The 20,308-nt window shown below is 35.6% G+C and overlaps 1 protein-coding gene across 1 annotated transcript; it reads left to right on the top strand.

Annotated features, from left to right (window-relative positions):
• Positions 1-11,270: 11,270 nt before the first annotated feature.
• On the top strand, positions 11,271-12,814 carry LOC124293377. The gene is made up of 2 exons (XM_046734122.1): positions 11,271-11,577; positions 12,543-12,814. The coding sequence occupies exons 1-2, from the start codon at positions 11,302-11,304 to the stop codon at positions 12,762-12,764; spliced, it is 498 nt and encodes a 165-aa protein (XP_046590078.1). The 5' UTR covers positions 11,271-11,301; the 3' UTR covers positions 12,765-12,814.
• Positions 12,815-20,308: the final 7,494 nt, after the last annotated feature.

Below are 20,308 nucleotides of genomic sequence, written 5' to 3'. Positions count from 1 at the left end.
TATAAGGTTCAAAATTGTTTCTTATAACTGGTACCAAGAACTGAGATAGGAGACTGCTGAATTAGCATCAGTAGCGCTCAGACTGGAAATATCCCTCTCTTTAAGTTAAAACTATAATCAATAACTAGGATAAACCACTACCTTTAGAACCACCAAATTAAAATAGATTACTTATTGGAATGTATGAATGAATGTGTGAACATTGCATGCAAATAACTTTTGTTCATATTTTCAATGTGTCACCGACGAGATTGAGAGTCGTCGGAACACCGTCGAAGAGCGAGAAGTAACGCTGACCATGTGGATTTGGGCACCGGGAGGTCGCCCTCGCACCTCATTGGCTAATTACCGTTGTAACTTATTACAACTGCAGCTCCTTGGACCCTCGGGCCCAAGAAGCCGCGTCTTTCGTCTGTCAAGTCGCGAAGTGCGTGGACGTAAACCCGGATTAGCCCTCTCGAGCAATAGTAGCGTTCGGAAAATCTTAGTTGTGACCGGCCTAAAGTCTCGCGCTAATTCGTCAAATTTGAGCATTCAGTTATTCTGTTAGCTGCAAGAGACTCACTTTCTTCTGCGTTTTCATCTTTTCTGTGCTTTACTAAATCTCATCATTTCGCGAATAGACATTTTTATGCCATTCCATTTTCCATAATTAAATTGAGTTTTTAATAAATAAATCGTTGCAATCAATTTTAACATACGTCAAAATCAGAAAATTGACACTTTCAACTATAACTTCCGTTAACAAGATATCATTCCAAATCTAAAAAGAATAAGTGACCGACGTTCGGCATCGTTCGATTGATCAACTCTTCGAAACTTGAGGTGAGGCCCCTGGTCCAGAATTCTACCGAAGCAGACCGACACGATCCGACGGCTCTCAATCTCGTCGACCGATTCACCTAAAGCTAAGACAATCCGAGTGTTAATCTTCGAAATTGAACGAATTCTTGTTTCACCTTTTTAATCAAAATCTACTTCAGTAATTTTCGTTCAAAACCAAGTCTAGAATTGATGGGTAGCTTCACTACCCCCAATTCAATCGTACTTATTGTTTCCAACAATTAACAAATAAGACTTAACAATAGTATATATAATTGATTTAAGATAATCTAAAAAGAGAGATACAATGCAATAATCACGACCAGCTAGTCGACCATCGTTCAGAGTAGATGTTCCTGGTGCAAATAATAATATCCTTTAGAATAGAACAACACACGATTTTTATAAAATTGAACACTTTGTGAATTATTACTTTCGGCTCATATATCATTATCACCATTGATTGTTTACCAGATATTTCAATCACCAAATCGAAACAGAATATACTTCAACTTTTACCAGTTAAATCATATTAAACATTTATTTTGAACGACCTTCTTCCAATTTTTATTATTGTAAAATTGCCTCAACAATTTAAACAAACCTCACAGACCTGTACAGGACTATAGCAACACGATCCTACAAATTACCGGCTTATCGAAAGGTAGGTCTTCTCTTAGTTTTGATTATTATTCATTGTCGTTACGTGGGAGCTTGATTATTCAATTAATCATTAACTACCACCGCTCAGTACACCCTCACCCCCACGTAACAATAATATGCCGAATTTCGAAGGATTTAATATACCCGATTTAAGTCGTTTCGATTTCACAAATATTCCGTGTAGCGACAAAGAGAAAAAAGAGCAAGAATATAAGGCGCTGCAGGAAAAACATGATGCAGAGGTCAAGGTCTTCACGGAAAAACTAGATGGCTTGAAAAAAGAGTTAGAACAACAATCCAGAAAATCCAACGAGACGCTAAATGAAGTAAAGAAAAGCTGCGAGCAGACATTAAAGGATGACCAAGGGAGAGAAGAACGGCAACGTGAGACGCTGCAGGAGGCACATGATACAGAAGTCAAGATCTTGAAGGAAAAATTAGTCGATTTGAGAGAAGAGTTAGATCAGCGATCCGGGAATTTCCCAACAACGGTAGATTAAGGAAAGAAAATCTGTGAGACGCTGCAGACCGAACATGCCGCTGAAATTGAATTAATGAAGAAAATGATGATGAAGGAAAAGCGAGTTTCAATCGGCTTGGAGGAAAAATTCATAACGCAAACCACTGAATGTGATCAGAATCTGGAGACAGAGAAGGAGCGCTGGGACAACAGACTAATCGAACAAACGGAACGGTCGAAGAAAGAACTCGCAGAAATTACAGAACTACACGAGGATTGCGTTTCCGGTAAGGAGCTGGACGACAGGCTAATAAAGACACAACAATCATTGATACAGACTTTACTGACTGCATTCCACAATTGCTTATCAGATACAGTATAGATGTATGCACGTATTATATAAATGTTTAAAAATTTCAAATTCACGAGTAAATTAACGATGAGATAAATCCGAAAATAAAATTTGTCCATCGCGTATAAAGATGATAGAAACGACAGAAAAATCGTACAGGCTGGTCAATTTTACAGTACCTCGTATCACGCGAGATTTTCGAATATTTGCAGTATGGAAAAACTGACAAAAATAATATACACAATACGTTATTTACGCATATTTAAAGCATATATACAACATACCGTCAATATAAATTATAATATTGTAATTCTTGACTGAAATTGAAACTTGTATTTTCAATCATACTAAATGTACCGTAAACTTACTTATTTTTCTCTGAGTTTTTTCTCGTTGTTTAATTTTCGATCGGAACCTATTAGAAAATTTGAAAAATTGTTTCAATTTCGTGAAAAACTTCAAGTTAATTGGTATCTCTAGATTCATATCTCTAATGTTATCGGTAAATCGCCATAAATATATTTTAGACATCGCTCTTTGAAAGTCAGTTTTAATTTTCATATGATATTTGCCCTCGTTGAACCGCACGACTTGGGCCAAGGCATTATCACAATTTCAGCTTATACATATTTGTCAACTGTCGCATGTCAATCGTACCGACCAAAATTCCCAAAATTCATACATTGACATTTTTCGCTGGCAGCTACATTTTTATTTATTGATTGATTTTCTTCAATTCATACTATTTTTACTCGCACCGTCAAAATCACCGTAGCTTTTACGTTGACGAAGGAATTCAAAAACGGTTAGCGCTGGGAAAATTTTCTGTGATCAGTACTCGGCCGGTAGATGAGCCTGTCTTTGAGAACGCGTGTTGCGCGATATAAGACAAAAAGAACTCCGTTAGGGTAACCAATTTTATCAATCAGTCACCGGTCAACGGCTTTTAGCATCAAGCATTACTTTTCGATAATTACCGCAGGAATCGTAAGAGATAGAAAAAATAAAACTTTTCAGTGAACAAACAAGGAAAACAAAACGAGGAAAATATCTTGATCGGTAGAATCTAGAGAACACGCACGCGACACAACGAATTTGATATCATGCTCGTTGTTAAAATTGCAGCTGAATTGAATCAACATTTGACTCAATTGTCGACTGTCTACACAAGGAAGGAACTTTTTAAACATATTATGTCACTGATGAATAAGAATTCTCAACCTTGTATGTAATCTATTATAGAATCTTGGTGATCGGTCAATTAAGAAAACGTATTTTTAGTTAACGTTCCGACCCGGATATGGGCCCTCCTCAGAACGATTTATTTTTCAACTGTCAAGAATAACAAAAAGATTTTTTATAAAATAAATAATAGTACTAGAAGTAATCAGACTTAAATATTGTAGATGTAATACTCTTAGAGCTATTATATATTGTTGATTAGTAAGAACCTTATGATTAATTGATTATTAGTTGGAAGTCATTAATTAAAAAGATTAAAGAACTATGTTTCTTCACAGTCAGTATGTCATTGTGTTAAAAGGTTATTAAAGAAGGTCTTTTTAGCAATTAAATTAATTCACAGGTGTCGAAAGAAGTGGAGGTAGGCTCTTTTATAATTAAGTTCCACATGTCTAACGAAATATTGTTGGTTGAACCAATTGAGTCAACAGGTGAATAACGACTGATGGGAGAAAACAATGTAATCCAGAGTGAAGGTGAACCTATCATAAACAATTATACAGAAAAACAATAAATATTTTGTAAGAAAAGTTATGTAGAAAGGACTGTATAATGGGGACAAAAAAATTTTTTGTATGTAGTTAAGGTAAAACGATATTTGTTGTGTGGGCGGAGATTACGAGGTTTTTAAATATTACTTAAATGTTCAACATCTTGTCTAAGACTAACGGAATTGGTGTGACCTACAATGTTGCACATTTCTAGTAATAGTCTTTTATAATAATTGTGCTCTTCACAAAGGATGTTTGTATTATCGTAATTAAAAGTATGTTTTTTATCGATACTATGTTTTGTTAGAGCCGTGTGACGTTCTTCAATCTCATGTACGTTGCGTTGGTATTCCCTGATTCTAGTGTTAATGTGGCGGCCAGTTTGACCTATATAAACTTGGTTGCAATCATTGCAAGGTATTTTATAGACAACGTTGGATCGTTTGCCAATGGGGATCTTATCTTTTCCCGTATCAAAAACTAATTGTAAATCTTTTGAATTTTTTCCAACAAACTTGACATCATGTTTGGCAAATAGGCGGTTTAGTGACTCAAAGAGACCAGATACATATGGGATGGGGATATATGTAGTAGCGGGTCTATTGTTATCGTCTGCGGGGGCAGAGTCAATATTATTGTCAGGTAAGTTGTTGATGTAGGTGCGTCTCTTATTTATATGTTTATGTAATAGGCCATGAGGATAATCATTCCATCTCAGTATATCGTATATGAGCGACAGGTTTTTTTCCTGGAACTCTGTACTAGAAAGTTTGATGGCTCGGTCAACTAGGTTAATGATGGTGCCTATTTTGTAGGAAATTGGATGGTGAGAATTAAAATTCGGATATCTTTGAGACCAGGTTTTTTTGTAGAACCAATCTGTTTTGATATTATTGTTGTTGTGTATCAGCAATACATCTAAGAAATTGATGGCGTTATTTTCCTCTGTTTCGATAGTAAATTGTAATCGTGGATGATATCGGTTAAAAGTATTAAGAGTGTGATCTATTTTTTCGTTTGGAACGGCAGTAAGAATATCATCAACGTATCGAAAATAGAACGGTAAATCAAAATCAAGATCGTTAATGCAAGACGTTTCCAAGTCTTCCATGACAAGGTCTGACAAGATTGGGGAGAGATGAGATCCGATGGGCAACCCGAATTGTTGTGCATACGTATCGTTGTTAAATTTGAATATTGCAGAATCAGAACATATTTTTAAAGCTTTATCTAGTTCAATAAGGGGAATTGGGATCTTATTTTCAAGAGAAGCCCAACGGTTGTTTACTGCGCGCAATGCGAGATCTGTCGGAACGTTGGTAAAGAGTGATATTACATCTAACGATATTAAAGTATAGTTGTCTGGGATAATCAATGTTTTTATTGTGTCAACTAAGGAAAAGCTATCTTTAACTCTAGAGGTGGGAGGTGTGATATTAGTGGTGAGCCATGAATTAATTTTCTTGGCTAAGGCATCATAGGTCGGGCTATTGACAAATGAGACGATAATTCTTAATGGGACTTCCTCTTTGTGAATTTTAGGTAGCCCATGTGCGCGTGGAGGAACACTGTTGTAAGTAGAAATGCTTCTATGTAGGTTTTTGTTTATTAGTTTAGAGGTAAACCAATTGAACGTGAGTTTATTCACCCTAGTTTGTGGGGAGTCACACAGATCATATTTAGCAATTCTGTACGTGTTGGTGTCAGAAAGCTGCTGCCTCATTTTGTTGTTATCAGAGTCTCTATGCATAGCAACCGACGTATTGCCTTTGTCAGCTTTTAAAAACGTAATGTTGGGGTTGTTTTTTTTTTAAAAGTCATGGTGTCACAAATTTTTTTGTCAGTGACTGAATTATTGATGTTGTTTCTGGGGTACTTTGGGAAAACAAGAACTCGGTTAGTGAAATCGGATCTAACTTGATTTCTTGACTCGGTAGGAAAACTCGTAATTTTTTCTTCAAAATTGGAAACGAGGTTGAAGACCGGCAGATCGCGATTGTTGTATGGACGTCCGAATTTGTGACAAAGTTGTACTATTTCAGTAACATTTTCAGGAATAGGAGTGTCAGTTAGATTTATTAACCAATTATTTTTTCCAATTGAATACGAATCTTTGCGTTTGTTAGAAGATTTTTTTTTGAGCAAGTGAATTGGTGAATTTATTGATATTACGATTTTTGATAGCAATGAATTTATTGTTTAGCATCCGATGTTGGGATTCAAAGAATTTACTTCCTGAAGTACTCCCTAGTTTAAGCTTGATTTGTTCTCCTAGGTTAATCAATATCTTTTCAGAGTTGATAATATGTGTATGGACATCATTGATTTCTAAATTCAGTAGCGATATTTGGAAATAAGTTGTAAGTTGTTTAGCTTTGGTTTTTGTTCTTGACAGTTAAATAAATAAATCGTTCTGAGGAGGGCCCATATCCGGGTCGAAACGTTAACTAAAAATACGTTCACCTAATTGACCGATCAGCAAGATTCTATAATAGAAATACAAAGGGTCTTATAGTAAATCTGAGAATGTGAAAATTGGTGTTCCGCAAGGAACTATACTGGGTCCGCTATTATTCTTAATGTACATGAATGACATTTTTAGAGTTGTAGACAAAAAATACTTATCATCATACGCAGACGACACTGCTGTTCGGTGTTCAGGAGACAAATGGGACGAAGTGCAAAAGGACATGAATAACATGTTAAAGATAGTCAGCAACTGGTTAAATAATAACCAGTTGACACTAAATGTTGATAAAACTGTTTGTCTAACTTTTTCCTGTTATAGTGATCCTACTCCAAAGACTATAATTAGTATAAATAATAAAACAATTAAGGCAGTAAATAGCTGTAAGTATCTTGGTATTTACATTGACAGATGTTTGAAGTGGGATATACATATACAGGAGTTGATTAAAAAAGTCAGATACTTCCAATTTCTCGTGTATAAATTAAGTTATTTCATGGAAAAAAATGTTCTGAGAATTCTCTACCATACACTTTTCGAAAGTACAATTAACTATGGTATCATAGCGTGGGGTGGAGCATACAATAAATCAATTGAGCCACTTTTTAGCTTACAAAAAAGAATATTAAAGAAAATAAGAGTAGATGATAAAATAATACTGAACGTCAAACAACATTTCGTCTTGAGTAGTTTAACAAAATACTTTAATTTTTGTAAGCAAAAATACAATAACTACGACGGTAGATCCGGACTTAAGTTAATACAATGACCCAAAGTCACTAAAACTAAGTTCTGCAGCAGTCCTTTACATGCTGCAATTAAATTTTTCAATCTGTTACCAAACGATATAAAGAATTTACCTATATTGAACAAGTCGATTACATATAAATTGAAAAAATGGTTAATCGGCCACACTGAGCATCTATCAACGCTTTAGTAGAATATATCCGTCTTTCACTTTATTTGTAAAATTTAATACTCGAATTATTTAAAAATCTTATAAAACATGAACTAATGGCACTTCCATGCTTTTCGCTCAATTACATGTACAAACTGTACGATGTTTCTTAATTTTGAAATTAAATTTAAAATTGTTGAACTGGCATTGTTAGATTATATGCCTTTTCACTCTTCCCGAGCCTATGCACAGGAAACTTTAAGTTACCTCTATAGGACTATAAATGTACTTTTGTACATTACTTCTGTACATTATGTATATTTATATTTTCTTGGGAATAAATAAATCTCTCTATCTAATAAAAAAGTTTTAAACAATAAATATAATAACAATAGTAAAAAAAGACTATATTAACAATAGTAGGTATACGCATGAAGTTGGCGGTGGGGTGAGATCCCGAAAACAAAACAAACAGCATCTAGCAAACCCTTTGACAGCTGTCATCGGCTATTTATGACAGTCTTTGACAAATATCTTTATAGGTATCTGTTTCTGACGCGCAAAATATGAACATGCAAACGAAAATTATCAAGACGATTCCCGACGGGAATTGTCTTTTTCACGCGTTGGCGTATTGTGTATACGGCTCTCAAGATCGACACGCAGAGGTGAGACTGAGTCTCGTTTCAAATATAGTGGATAATTGGTCTACATTTGCGGGTTTTATTACAGGTATTGAGTCAAACGGTGCTGTGATTAGGTCACTTGGTGATTACAAATCACATATGAATAAAAATGGAATATACGGGGGAGAAGCAGAATTAGCTGCAGCTGCGGACATTTTTAAGATATGTTTAATCGTGTATCGCGAAGAACAAATTCATCCACACCGGATCGGATCACAAAATGAAACACAATTCTCGCTACTCCTCACCGGCGACGGAGACAGTGGACACTTTGATGTCTTGCAGAACCAAAATAAAATTCAGATAGTGATTAATAAGTATGGAAAGTAACAATCAAATAATAGTAAATCTAAATACATCACCAAACAGTCAAACGGACAGCCAGGATTTAGGATGACAATGGAGAAAGGAGGAGTTTCAAGCGGCAGATAAGGCGATGAAGATGGTGGATGGTCGGAAGTATCACAAAAGAAAGAGGAAAATAAAATTGTAAGTGCGAAGAACCAAATAAGCCATAGAATAATATCCATCAAATATTCGTATAACCAGGAAAGAGGACGACCAGGATCGATGTTGACCACAAGAGAAAGAGATGTTTTGCGGAATGAACAGCAACGCAAATATAGAGGAAAAAATAATATAAAGAAGGTGATTTTGGAGAATAACCGGCAGAGCGGCAGTAAAAATAATTCAGCAAGTCAAGAAGGTAGATCGATATCAATAGAGAAGGAACACCAATTTTCAACCAACGAATGGAAGCTTAGATTGATGAAAAAAAGAAAAGTAAGCACAGAAGGAATTGAAGTGGACAGCAAGTGCAGACCTGTCATCAAATCAACATGAAGGAATTCGCCTGTCTACTAGACAATGCGTAAGGAAATAGTGAGGCGCGCAGGGGCGAAGCCCCTAGTAAATAAATAAATTTCGTGAAAAACTTCAAGTTAATTGGTATCCCTAGATTCATATCTCTAACGTTATCGGTAAATCGTCATAAATATATATTAGACATCGCTCTTTGAAAGTCAGTTTTAATTTTCATATGATATTTGCCCTCGTTGAACAGCACGACTTGGGCCAAGGCATTATCACGATTTCAGCTTATACATATTTGTCAACTATCGCATGTCAATCGTACCGACCAAAATTCATACACTAACATTTTTCGCTGGCGGCTATATTTTTATTTATTGATTGATTTTCTTCAATTCATACTATTTTTACTCGCACCGTCAAAATCACCGTAGCTTTTACGTTGACGAAAGAATTCAAAAACGGTTAGCGCTGGGAAAATTTTCTGTGATCAGTACTCGGCCGGTAGATGAGCCTGTCTTTGAGAACGCGTGTTGCGATCCGGTATTTTCTTTGTCGGCGGCAGTCGTTTAACACGCAATTTTATAAGACAAAAAGAACTCCGTTAGGGAAACCAATTTTATTAATCAGTAATCGGTCAACGGCTTTTAGCATCAAGCATTACGTTTCGATAATTACCGCAGGAATCGTAAGAGATAGAAAAAATAAAACTTTTCAGTGAACAAACAAGGAAAACAAAACGAGGAAAATATCTTGATCGGTAGAATCTAGAGAACACGCACGCGACAGAACGAATTTGATATCATGCTCGTTGTTGAAATTACAGCTGAATTGACTCAACATTTGACTCAATTGTCGACTGTCTACACAAGGAAGGAACTTTTTAAGGGATCGTCTCAGTGTGAAATTTTCAAAAAATTGTTTTTTTTTTTTGCATTATCGTATAGTATACACTGTTCAAAACATTCTCTCAAATTTTTAAATCGAAATTCAAATTATTACGGTCGCTACAGCGTTTCTTGTAGAAAGGGAACGGGTTTTCTACCTGCGCGAGTACTAAGGTGCTTAGGTTCTATAACCTTGCAGAATAAACTGTCCAAGCATTTCAGTTCGTTTTTGACATCCACCACGGATAGACGTACGAGAGAAACCCCCAAGAAAAAAATCAAGACCTGGCATCGCCGATTGATCGTAAGTAAACGATTTATATAAACTTTTCCAACTTCAATCTTTAAACGCGTTTTTCTCAGAATGGTGTTTTTCAAAACGGTTTCCACTCTCAAAGGAAGAATTTCAAAGATATCTAGTTCCAATTTCGGGAGAACATTTTAAACGTCATTCTTTATCGCGCTATGGAAGCTTTTCTTTTTTTTTGAAAACTTCCTATTTTTTTTTACGAAAAACTGTCGGAAAAAAGGGCCGCATTCGACAATTTTTGATCAAACCGCCGCCATTTTGTCAAATTTGAAAAAAAAAAACCCTCCATAGCGCGATAGCGACTTTCCTACAGATCAATAATCTTTTTGAAACTTTTTTTCAGATCAAAATTGCGGCCGTCATCGTTGAAACCGTGCAGCACCTTTTTTTACGTGAAATTACAACAATTTATACAACAATGATGCACTCAATAAATAAACTTTAAAAAAATCATTTTGTATTCTTCATAAACGTATTTATTTATGAAAAAAAGAACCGGACCGATTAGTTTATTTGAACATTAAAAAAAAATTCGCGAAAATCAGTGATTTTTCGGAGGGTCACACTGAGACGATCCCTTAAACGTATCATGTCACTATTTGCACGCTCTTGTTTACAAGAATTTAAAAACCTATTTTCAACGGTTAGGGAAAATCCTATGGAGGATTACGACAGGAATTATTCTTGTACAAGTTTTTAGTTCACTTAAAAATGGTCAAAATTCTAGGAATTTTTTTATAATAGTCTTCGCTACCCGATAGCAATGATCAAAACCTTACAAAAATTGTATAAATTCCTTGAAAATCACCGACACCCGGTGGAATATGAATTTATTTGAACAGCCTAGAATCGCATATACAAACTGTGTTTATGGATATCAAATCGCAAGTGGGAATTATCAATGTTTCGTGATTTGTTCTTATTTTTTTCTCTTCACGGAGTTACGTAAAGTACAGGAAATTTCTGTGACGTAAATTGGATGTAATAATGAGGAATAAATTTCCAACTATCTGCAGATTTGCGCTGTAAAAAGATTGCCCGTTTATCGTTAAAGTATGACCCCTGTCCCCTTGAGCGATGAAGTTTTTTCCCGTATGTGGGAAATTCCAAGAATAATCGTCGTCGCAGGGATAAGGAGCTGATAACTCGAATTTAAATCACAGCCACGGAACGAGCGAACGTCTCAATATCCGAGGGATTTTGTCGTGGTACGATGTACAAATCTGCAGTGATTCTCGTTGCGCTGATTGGAACGGCATGCGCATTTCCACCCGCCAACATCCTGCGAAAATCGGTAGCGGAGGATAACGTCGATGAAAAGGCTCCGAAAATCCCGTCGCAAGGATCGGAAGTCGAAAATCAGAGGGAAGATGATGGCGTCCGGGAGTCCGACAAGAAATCGACCTCCGAATATCGTCTTTTTACCGCTACTGTGACGATTCCGGAATTCATGACGGTGACAGCAATACGATCCGATCAAAGTGCCGAGGTGAGACCAAATCTCGAATCAGAGTTGACAGCGTTTAGGATTCAAATTTGCGGATTATTTTTTAAGCAAAATTCCGAATCGTCGTGCTTTTGAAGAGTCCGAAAATCGATAGTTTGAACTTCAAAATGGTCGAGACGATCGCGAATTATCAAGATAATAACTTGAATATGGAAGAATCTTCAACGATTACGGAAAAATTCGAGAATACTCCCAAAAATGAAAAATCTTCAGCATTTCGACCGTTCTAGAACTCGACCGTTTGCAATTTCTATTCAACCAAAGAGATAATCAATGCCAATTTTTATCCGCATGCACTGAACAAGAACTGAACTATAGTTTAGGAGAAGTGTAATTATTTTGTTCGCATGATGCAAGAGCTACGACAATTTTCAAACAATTAACGGAAGCATGACGTTTAAAACGTGGAAAAATTTATTTCATTTTATCAGTTTCGGAAAAAGAAAATGCCAATTCAAATCGCGAGATTGTTCTATACGAAAAATATTTTTCTGGTGTAGTCGACATTAAGTTAGGAAAATACATAATTGGACCAGAGAAATTTTATTCTTGAAACGTTATTTTTTATACTCTGAAAAAATAATGCATCTTCTCCGATAATTATTAAAATCCAGATCCGAATATTTGTTACTACGGTGTCTGAAGCATTTCCACAATAATCGCTCGTTTTAAATTTCCGATCCGATATTTCGACGAAAGTTTGAAACGAAATATGGAACCCCACAATAAGAGTATGGCGAATGTGAGATCAATACGCCTCGATAAGTAGATTCCACCACAATTGATAGAATTCATTATTTCGTTATTCAATGATAAAGGTTTTGCTACAGACATTTTTTCTCTCAGTTTAGACGTTCGTTTAGTGTCGTCGCGTTTTTATTTTCATTCAAATAACGTTGAAAATAAATGAGAAACTTTGTAAAAGTTGCTAAATTTTTTGGAAACAGGAGAATAAAGGGCCAAAAACGTCATGCGCCGAGGGTGACGCGTCCTGCGATTCTCTTGATGAAAATACACCACGTCAGAAAAGAGCTATCGAATTCTCCTCGACGTTTCCGACACCACAGTTTACGATGATCAACGTGGGAACTGTTCAAAATAACATTTCAATTCGTTTCGTTTATCAGATAACTGACCAGAAAATACAAGAGCAAACTAACGAATACTAATAACGGCGAGTTCCACCCCTCCTGGCAAAAGTCACGTAGAGACCAACAATGATCCCTAGTATAAGGTTCAAAATTGTTTCTTATAACTGGTACCAAGAACTGAGATAGGAGACTGCTGAATTAGCATCAGTAGCGCTCAGACTGGAAATATCCCTCTCTTTAAGTTAAAACTATAATCAATAACTAGGATAAACCACTACCTTTAGAACCACCAAATTAAAATAGATTACTTATTGGAATGTATGAATGAATGTGTGAACATTGCATGCAAATAACTTTTGTTCATATTTTCAATGTGTCACCGACGAGATTGAGAGTCGTCGGAACACCGTCGAAGAGCGAGAAGTAACGCTGACCATGTGGATTTGGGCACCGGGAGGTCGCCCTCGCACCTCATTGGCTAATTACCGTTGTAACTTATTACAACTGCAGCTCCTTGGACCCTCGGGCCCAAGAAGCCGCGTCTTTCGTCTGTCAAGTCGCGAAGTGCGTGGACGTAAACCCGGATTAGCCCTCTCGAGCAATAGTAGCGTTCGGAAAATCTTAGTTGTGACCGGCCTAAAGTCTCGCGCTAATTCGTCAAATTTGAGCATTCAGTTATTCTGTTAGCTGCAAGAGACTCACTTTCTTCTGCGTTTTCATCTTTTCTGTGCTTTACTAAATCTCATCATTTCGCGAATAGACATTTTTATGCCATTCCATTTTCCATAATTAAATTGAGTTTTTAATAAATAAATCGTTGCAATCAATTTTAACATACGTCAAAATCAGAAAATTGACACTTTCAACTATAACTTCCGTTAACAAGATATCATTCCAAATCTAAAAAGAATAAGTGACCGACGTTCGGCATCGTTCGATTGATCAACTCTTCGAAACTTGAGGTGAGGCCCCTGGTCCAGAATTCTACCGAAGCAGACCGACACGATCCGACGGCTCTCAATCTCGTCGACCGATTCACCTAAAGCTAAGACAATCCGAGTGTTAATCTTCGAAATTGAACGAATTCTTGTTTCACCTTTTTAATCAAAATCTACTTCAGTAATTTTCGTTCAAAACCAAGTCTAGAATTGATGGGTAGCTTCACTACCCCCAATTCAATCGTACTTATTGTTTCCAACAATTAACAAATAAGACTTAACAATAGTATATATAATTGATTTAAGATAATCTAAAAAGAGAGATACAATGCAATAATCACGACCAGCTAGTCGACCATCGTTCAGAGTAGATGTTCCTGGTGCAAATAATAATATCCTTTAGAATAGAACAACACACGATTTTTATAAAATTGAACACTTTGTGAATTATTACTTTCGGCTCATATATCATTATCACCATTGATTGTTTACCAGATATTTCAATCACCAAATCGAAACAGAATATACTTCAACTTTTACCAGTTAAATCATATTAAACATTTATTTTGAACGACCTTCTTCCAATTTTTATTATTGTAAAATTGCCTCAACAATTTAAACAAACCTCACAGACCTGTACAGGACTATAGCAACACGATCCTACAAATTACCGGCTTATCGAAAGGTAGGTCTTCTCTTAGTTTTGATTATTATTCATTGTCGTTACGTGGGAGCTTGATTATTCAATTAATCATTAACTACCACCGCTCAGTACACCCTCACCCCCACGTAACAATAATATGCCGAATTTCGAAGGATTTAATATACCCGATTTAAGTCGTTTCGATTTCACAAATATTCCGTGTAGCGACAAAGAGAAAAAAGAGCAAGAATATAAGGCGCTGCAGGAAAAACATGATGCAGAGGTCAAGGTCTTCACGGAAAAACTAGATGGCTTGAAAAAAGAGTTAGAACAACAATCCAGAAAATCCAACGAGACGCTAAATGAAGTAAAGAAAAGCTGCGAGCAGACATTAAAGGATGACCAAGGGAGAGAAGAACGGCAACGTGAGACGCTGCAGGAGGCACATGATACAGAAGTCAAGATCTTGAAGGAAAAATTAGTCGATTTGAGAGAAGAGTTAGATCAGCGATCCGGGAATTTCCCAACAACGGTAGATTAAGGAAAGAAAATCTGTGAGACGCTGCAGACCGAACATGCCGCTGAAATTGAATTAATGAAGAAAATGATGATGAAGGAAAAGCGAGTTTCAATCGGCTTGGAGGAAAAATTCATAACGCAAACCACTGAATGTGATCAGAATCTGGAGACAGAGAAGGAGCGCTGGGACAACAGACTAATCGAACAAACGGAACGGTCGAAGAAAGAACTCGCAGAAATTACAGAACTACACGAGGATTGCGTTTCCGGTAAGGAGCTGGACGACAGGCTAATAAAGACACAACAATCATTGATACAGACTTTACTGACTGCATTCCACAATTGCTTATCAGATACAGTATAGATGTATGCACGTATTATATAAATGTTTAAAAATTTCAAATTCACGAGTAAATTAACGATGAGATAAATCCGAAAATAAAATTTGTCCATCGCGTATAAAGATGATAGAAACGACAGAAAAATCGTACAGGCTGGTCAATTTTACAGTACCTCGTATCACGCGAGATTTTCGAATATTTGCAGTATGGAAAAACTGACAAAAATAATATACACAATACGTTATTTACGCATATTTAAAGCATATATACAACATACCGTCAATATAAATTATAATATTGTAATTCTTGACTGAAATTGAAACTTGTATTTTCAATCATACTAAATGTACCGTAAACTTACTTATTTTTCTCTGAGTTTTTTCTCGTTGTTTAATTTTCGATCGGAACCTATTAGAAAATTTGAAAAATTGTTTCAATTTCGTGAAAAACTTCAAGTTAATTGGTATCTCTAGATTCATATCTCTAATGTTATCGGTAAATCGCCATAAATATATTTTAGACATCGCTCTTTGAAAGTCAGTTTTAATTTTCATATGATATTTGCCCTCGTTGAACCGCACGACTTGGGCCAAGGCATTATCACAATTTCAGCTTATACATATTTGTCAACTGTCGCATGTCAATCGTACCGACCAAAATTCCCAAAATTCATACATTGACATTTTTCGCTGGCAGCTACATTTTTATTTATTGATTGATTTTCTTCAATTCATACTATTTTTACTCGCACCGTCAAAATCACCGTAGCTTTTACGTTGACGAAGGAATTCAAAAACGGTTAGCGCTGGGAAAATTTTCTGTGATCAGTACTCGGCCGGTAGATGAGCCTGTCTTTGAGAACGCGTGTTGCGCGATATAAGACAAAAAGAACTCCGTTAGGGTAACCAATTTTATCAATCAGTCACCGGTCAACGGCTTTTAGCATCAAGCATTACTTTTCGATAATTACCGCAGGAATCGTAAGAGATAGAAAAAATAAAACTTTTCGGTGAACAAACAAGGAAAACAAAACGAGGAAAATATCTTGATCGGTAGAATCTAGAGAACACGCACGCGACACAACGAATTTGATATCATGCTCGTTGTTAAAATTGCAGCTGAATTGAATCAACATTTGACTCAATTGTCGACTGTCTACACAAGGAAGGAACTTTTTAAACATATTATGTCACTGATGAATAAGAATTCTCAACCTTGTATGTAATCTATTATAGAATCTTGGTGATCGGTCAATTAAGAAAACGTATTTTTAGTTAACGTTCCGACCCGGATATGGGCCCTCCTCAGAACGATTTATTTTTCAACTGTCAAGAATAACAAAAAGATTTTTTATAAAATAAATAATAGTACTAGAAGTAATCAGACTTAAATATTGTAGATGTAATACTCTTAGAGCTATTATATATTGTTGATTAGTAAGAACCTTATGATTAATTGATTATTAGTTGGAAGTCATTAATTAAAAAGATTAAAGAACTATGTTTCTTCACAGTCAGTATGTCATTGTGTTAAAAGGTTATTAAAGAAGGTCTTTTTAGCAATTAAATTAATTCACAGGTGTCGAAAGAAGTGGAGGTAGGCTCTTTTATAATTAAGTTCCACATGTCTAACGAAATATTGTTGGTTGAACCAATTGAGTCAACAGGTGAATAACGACTGATGGGAGAAAACAATGTAATCCAGAGTGAAGGTGAACCTATCATAAACAATTATACAGAAAAACAATAAATATTTTGTAAGAAAAGTTATGTAGAAAGGACTGTATAATGGGGACAAAAAAATTTTTTGTATGTAGTTAAGGTAAAACGATATTTGTTGTGTGGGCGGAGATTACGAGGTTTTTAAATATTACTTAAATGTTCAACATCTTGTCTAAGACTAACGGAATTGGTGTGACCTACAATGTTGCACATTTCTAGTAATAGTCTTTTATAATAATTGTGCTCTTCACAAAGGATGTTTGTATTGTCGTAATTAAAAGTATGTTTTTTATCGATACTATGTTTCGTTAGAGCCGTGTGACGTTCTTCAATCTCATGTACGTTGCGTTGGTATTCCCTGATTCTAGTGTTAATGTGGCGGCCAGTTTGACCTATATAAACTTGGTTGCAATCATTGCAAGGTATTTTATAGACAACGTTGGATCGTTTGCCAATGGGGATCTTATCTTTTCCCGTATCAAAAACTAATTGTAAATCTTTTGAATTTTTTCCAACAAACTTGACATCATGTTTGGCAAATAGGCGGTTTAGTGACTCAAAGAGACCAGATACATATGGGATGGGGATATATGTAGTAGCGGGTCTATTGTTATCGTCTGCGGGGGCAGAGTCAATATTATTGTCAGGTAAGTTGTTGATGTAGGTGCGTCTCTTATTTATATGTTTATGTAATAGGCCATGAGGATAATCATTCCATCTCAGTATATCGTATATGAGCGACAGGTTTTTTTCCTGGAACTCTGTACTAGAAAGTTTGATGGCTCGGTCAACTAGGTTAATGATGGTGCCTATTTTGTAGGAAATTGGATGGTGAGAATTAAAATTCGGATATCTTTGAGACCAGGTTTTTTTGTAGAACCAATCTGTTTTGATATTATTGTTGTTGTGTATCAGCAATACATCTAAGAAATTGATGGCGTTATTTTCCTCTGTTTCGATAGTAAATTGTAATCGTGGATGATATCGGTTAAAAGTATTAAGAGTGTGATCTATTTTTTCGTTTGGAACGGCAGTAAGAATATCATCAACGTATCGAAAATAGAACGGTAAATCAAAATCAAGATCGTTAATGCAAGACGTTTCCAAGTCTTCCATGACAAGGTCTGACAAGATTGGGGAGAGATGAGATCCGATGGGCAACCCGAATTGTTGTGCATACGTATCGTTGTTAAATTTGAATATTGCAGAATCAGAACATATTTTTAAAGCTTTATCTAGTTCAATAAGGGGAATTGGGATCTTATTTTCAAGAGAAGCCCAACGGTTGTTTACTGCGCGCAATGCGAGATCTGTCGGAACGTTGGTAAAGAGTGATATTACATCTAACGATATTAAAGTATAGTTGTCTGGGATAATCAATGTTTTTATTGTGTCAACTAAGGAAAAGCTATCTTTAACTCTAGAGGTGGGAGGTGTGATATTAGTGGTGAGCCATGAATTAATTTTCTTGGCTAAGGCATCATAGGTCGGGCTATTGACAAATGAGACGATAATTCTTAATGGGACTTCCTCTTTGTGAATTTTAGGTAGCCCATGTGCGCGTGGAGGAACACTGTTGTAAGTAGAAATGCTTCTATGTAGGTTTTTGTTTATTAGTTTAGAGGTAAACCAATTGAACGTGAGTTTATTCACCCTAGTTTGTGGGGAGTCACACAGATCATATTTAGCAATTCTGTACGTGTTGGTGTCAGAAAGCTGCTGCCTCATTTTGTTGTTATCAGAGTCTCTATGCATAGCAACCGACGTATTGCCTTTGTCAGCTTTTAAAAACGTAATGTTGGGGTTGTTTTTTTTTTAAAAGTCATGGTGTCACAAATTTTTTTGTCAGTGACTGAATTATTGATGTTGTTTCTGGGGTACTTTGGGAAAACAAGAACTCGGTTAGTGAAATCGGATCTAACTTGATTTCTTGACTCGGTAGGAAAACTCGTAATTTTTTCTTCAAAATTGGAAACGAGGTTGAAGACCGGCAGATCGCGATTGTTGTATGGACGTCCGAATTTGTGACAAAGTTGTACTATTTCAGTAACATTTTCAGGAATAGGAGTGTCAGTTAGATTTATTAACCAATTATTTTTTCCAATTGAATACGAATCTTTGCGTTTGTTAGAAGATTTTTTTTTGAGCAAGTGAATTGGTGAATTTATTGATATTACGATTTTTGATAGCAATGAATTTATTGTTTAGCATCCGATGTTGGGATTCAAAGAATTTACTTCCTGAAGTACTCCCTAGTTTAAGCTTGATTTGTTCTCCTAGGTTAATCAATATCTTTTCAGAGTTGATAATATGTGTATGGACATCATTGATTTCTAAATTCAGTAGCGATATTTGGAAATAAGTTGTAAGTTGTTTAGCTTTGGTTTTTGTTCTTGACAGTTAAATAAATAAATCGTTCTGAGGAGGGCCCATATCCGGGTCGAAACGTTAACTAAAAATACGTTCACCTAATTGACCGATCAGCAAGATTCTATAATAGAAATACAAAGGGTCTTATAGTAAATCTGAGAATGTGAAAATTGGTGTTCCGCAAGGAACTATACTGGGTCCGCTATTATTCTTAATGTACATGAATGACATTTTTAGAGTTGTAGACAAAAAATACTTATCATCATACGCAGACGACACTGCTGTTCGGTGTTCAGGAGACAAATGGGACGAAGTGCAAAAGGACATGAATAACATGTTAAAGATAGTCAGCAACTGGTTAAATAATAACCAGTTGACACTAAATGTTGATAAAACTGTTTGTCTAACTTTTTCCTGTTATAGTGATCCTACTCCAAAGACTATAATTAGTATAAATAATAAAACAATTAAGGCAGTAAATAGCTGTAAGTATCTTGGTATTTACATTGACAGATGTTTGAAGTGGGATATACATATACAGGAGTTGATTAAAAAAGTCAGATACTTCCAATTTCTCGTGTATAAATTAAGTTATTTCATGGAAAAAAATGTTCTGAGAATTCTCTACCATACACTTTTCGAAAGTACAATTAACTATGGTATCATAGCGTGGGGTGGAGCATACAATAAATCAATTGAGCCACTTTTTAGCTTACAAAAAAGAATATTAAAGAAAATAAGAGTAGATGATAAAATAATACTGAACGTCAAACAACATTTCGTCTTGAGTAGTTTAACAAAATACTTTAATTTTTGTAAGCAAAAATACAATAACTACGACGGTAGATCCGGACTTAAGTTAATACAATGACCCAAAGTCACTAAAACTAAGTTCTGCAGCAGTCCTTTACATGCTGCAATTAAATTTTTCAATCTGTTACCAAACGATATAAAGAATTTACCTATATTGAACAAGTCGATTACATATAAATTGAAAAAATGGTTAATCGGCCACACTGAGCATCTATCAACGCTTTAGTAGAATATATCCGTCTTTCACTTTATTTGTAAAATTTAATACTCGAATTAT

This window comes from Neodiprion lecontei, chromosome 3, assembly GCF_021901455.1.
Source record: "Neodiprion lecontei isolate iyNeoLeco1 chromosome 3, iyNeoLeco1.1, whole genome shotgun sequence".
Taxonomy (NCBI): Eukaryota; Metazoa; Arthropoda; class Insecta; order Hymenoptera; family Diprionidae; genus Neodiprion; species Neodiprion lecontei.
This window is presented reverse-complemented; position numbering and strand designations above follow the sequence as displayed.

What these genes read in the sequence shown, in the direction of transcription:
- LOC124293377 (XM_046734122.1), top strand. Translation starts at nt 11,302, where the DNA reads ATGTACAAATCTGCAGTGATTCTCGTTGCGCTGATTGGAACGGCATGC. An exon ending in GATCCGATCAAAGTGCCGAG is followed by an intron (nt 11,578 to 12,542) that starts GTGAGACCAAAT and finishes TTTTGGAAACAG; the next exon opens with GAGAATAAAGGGCCAAAAAC.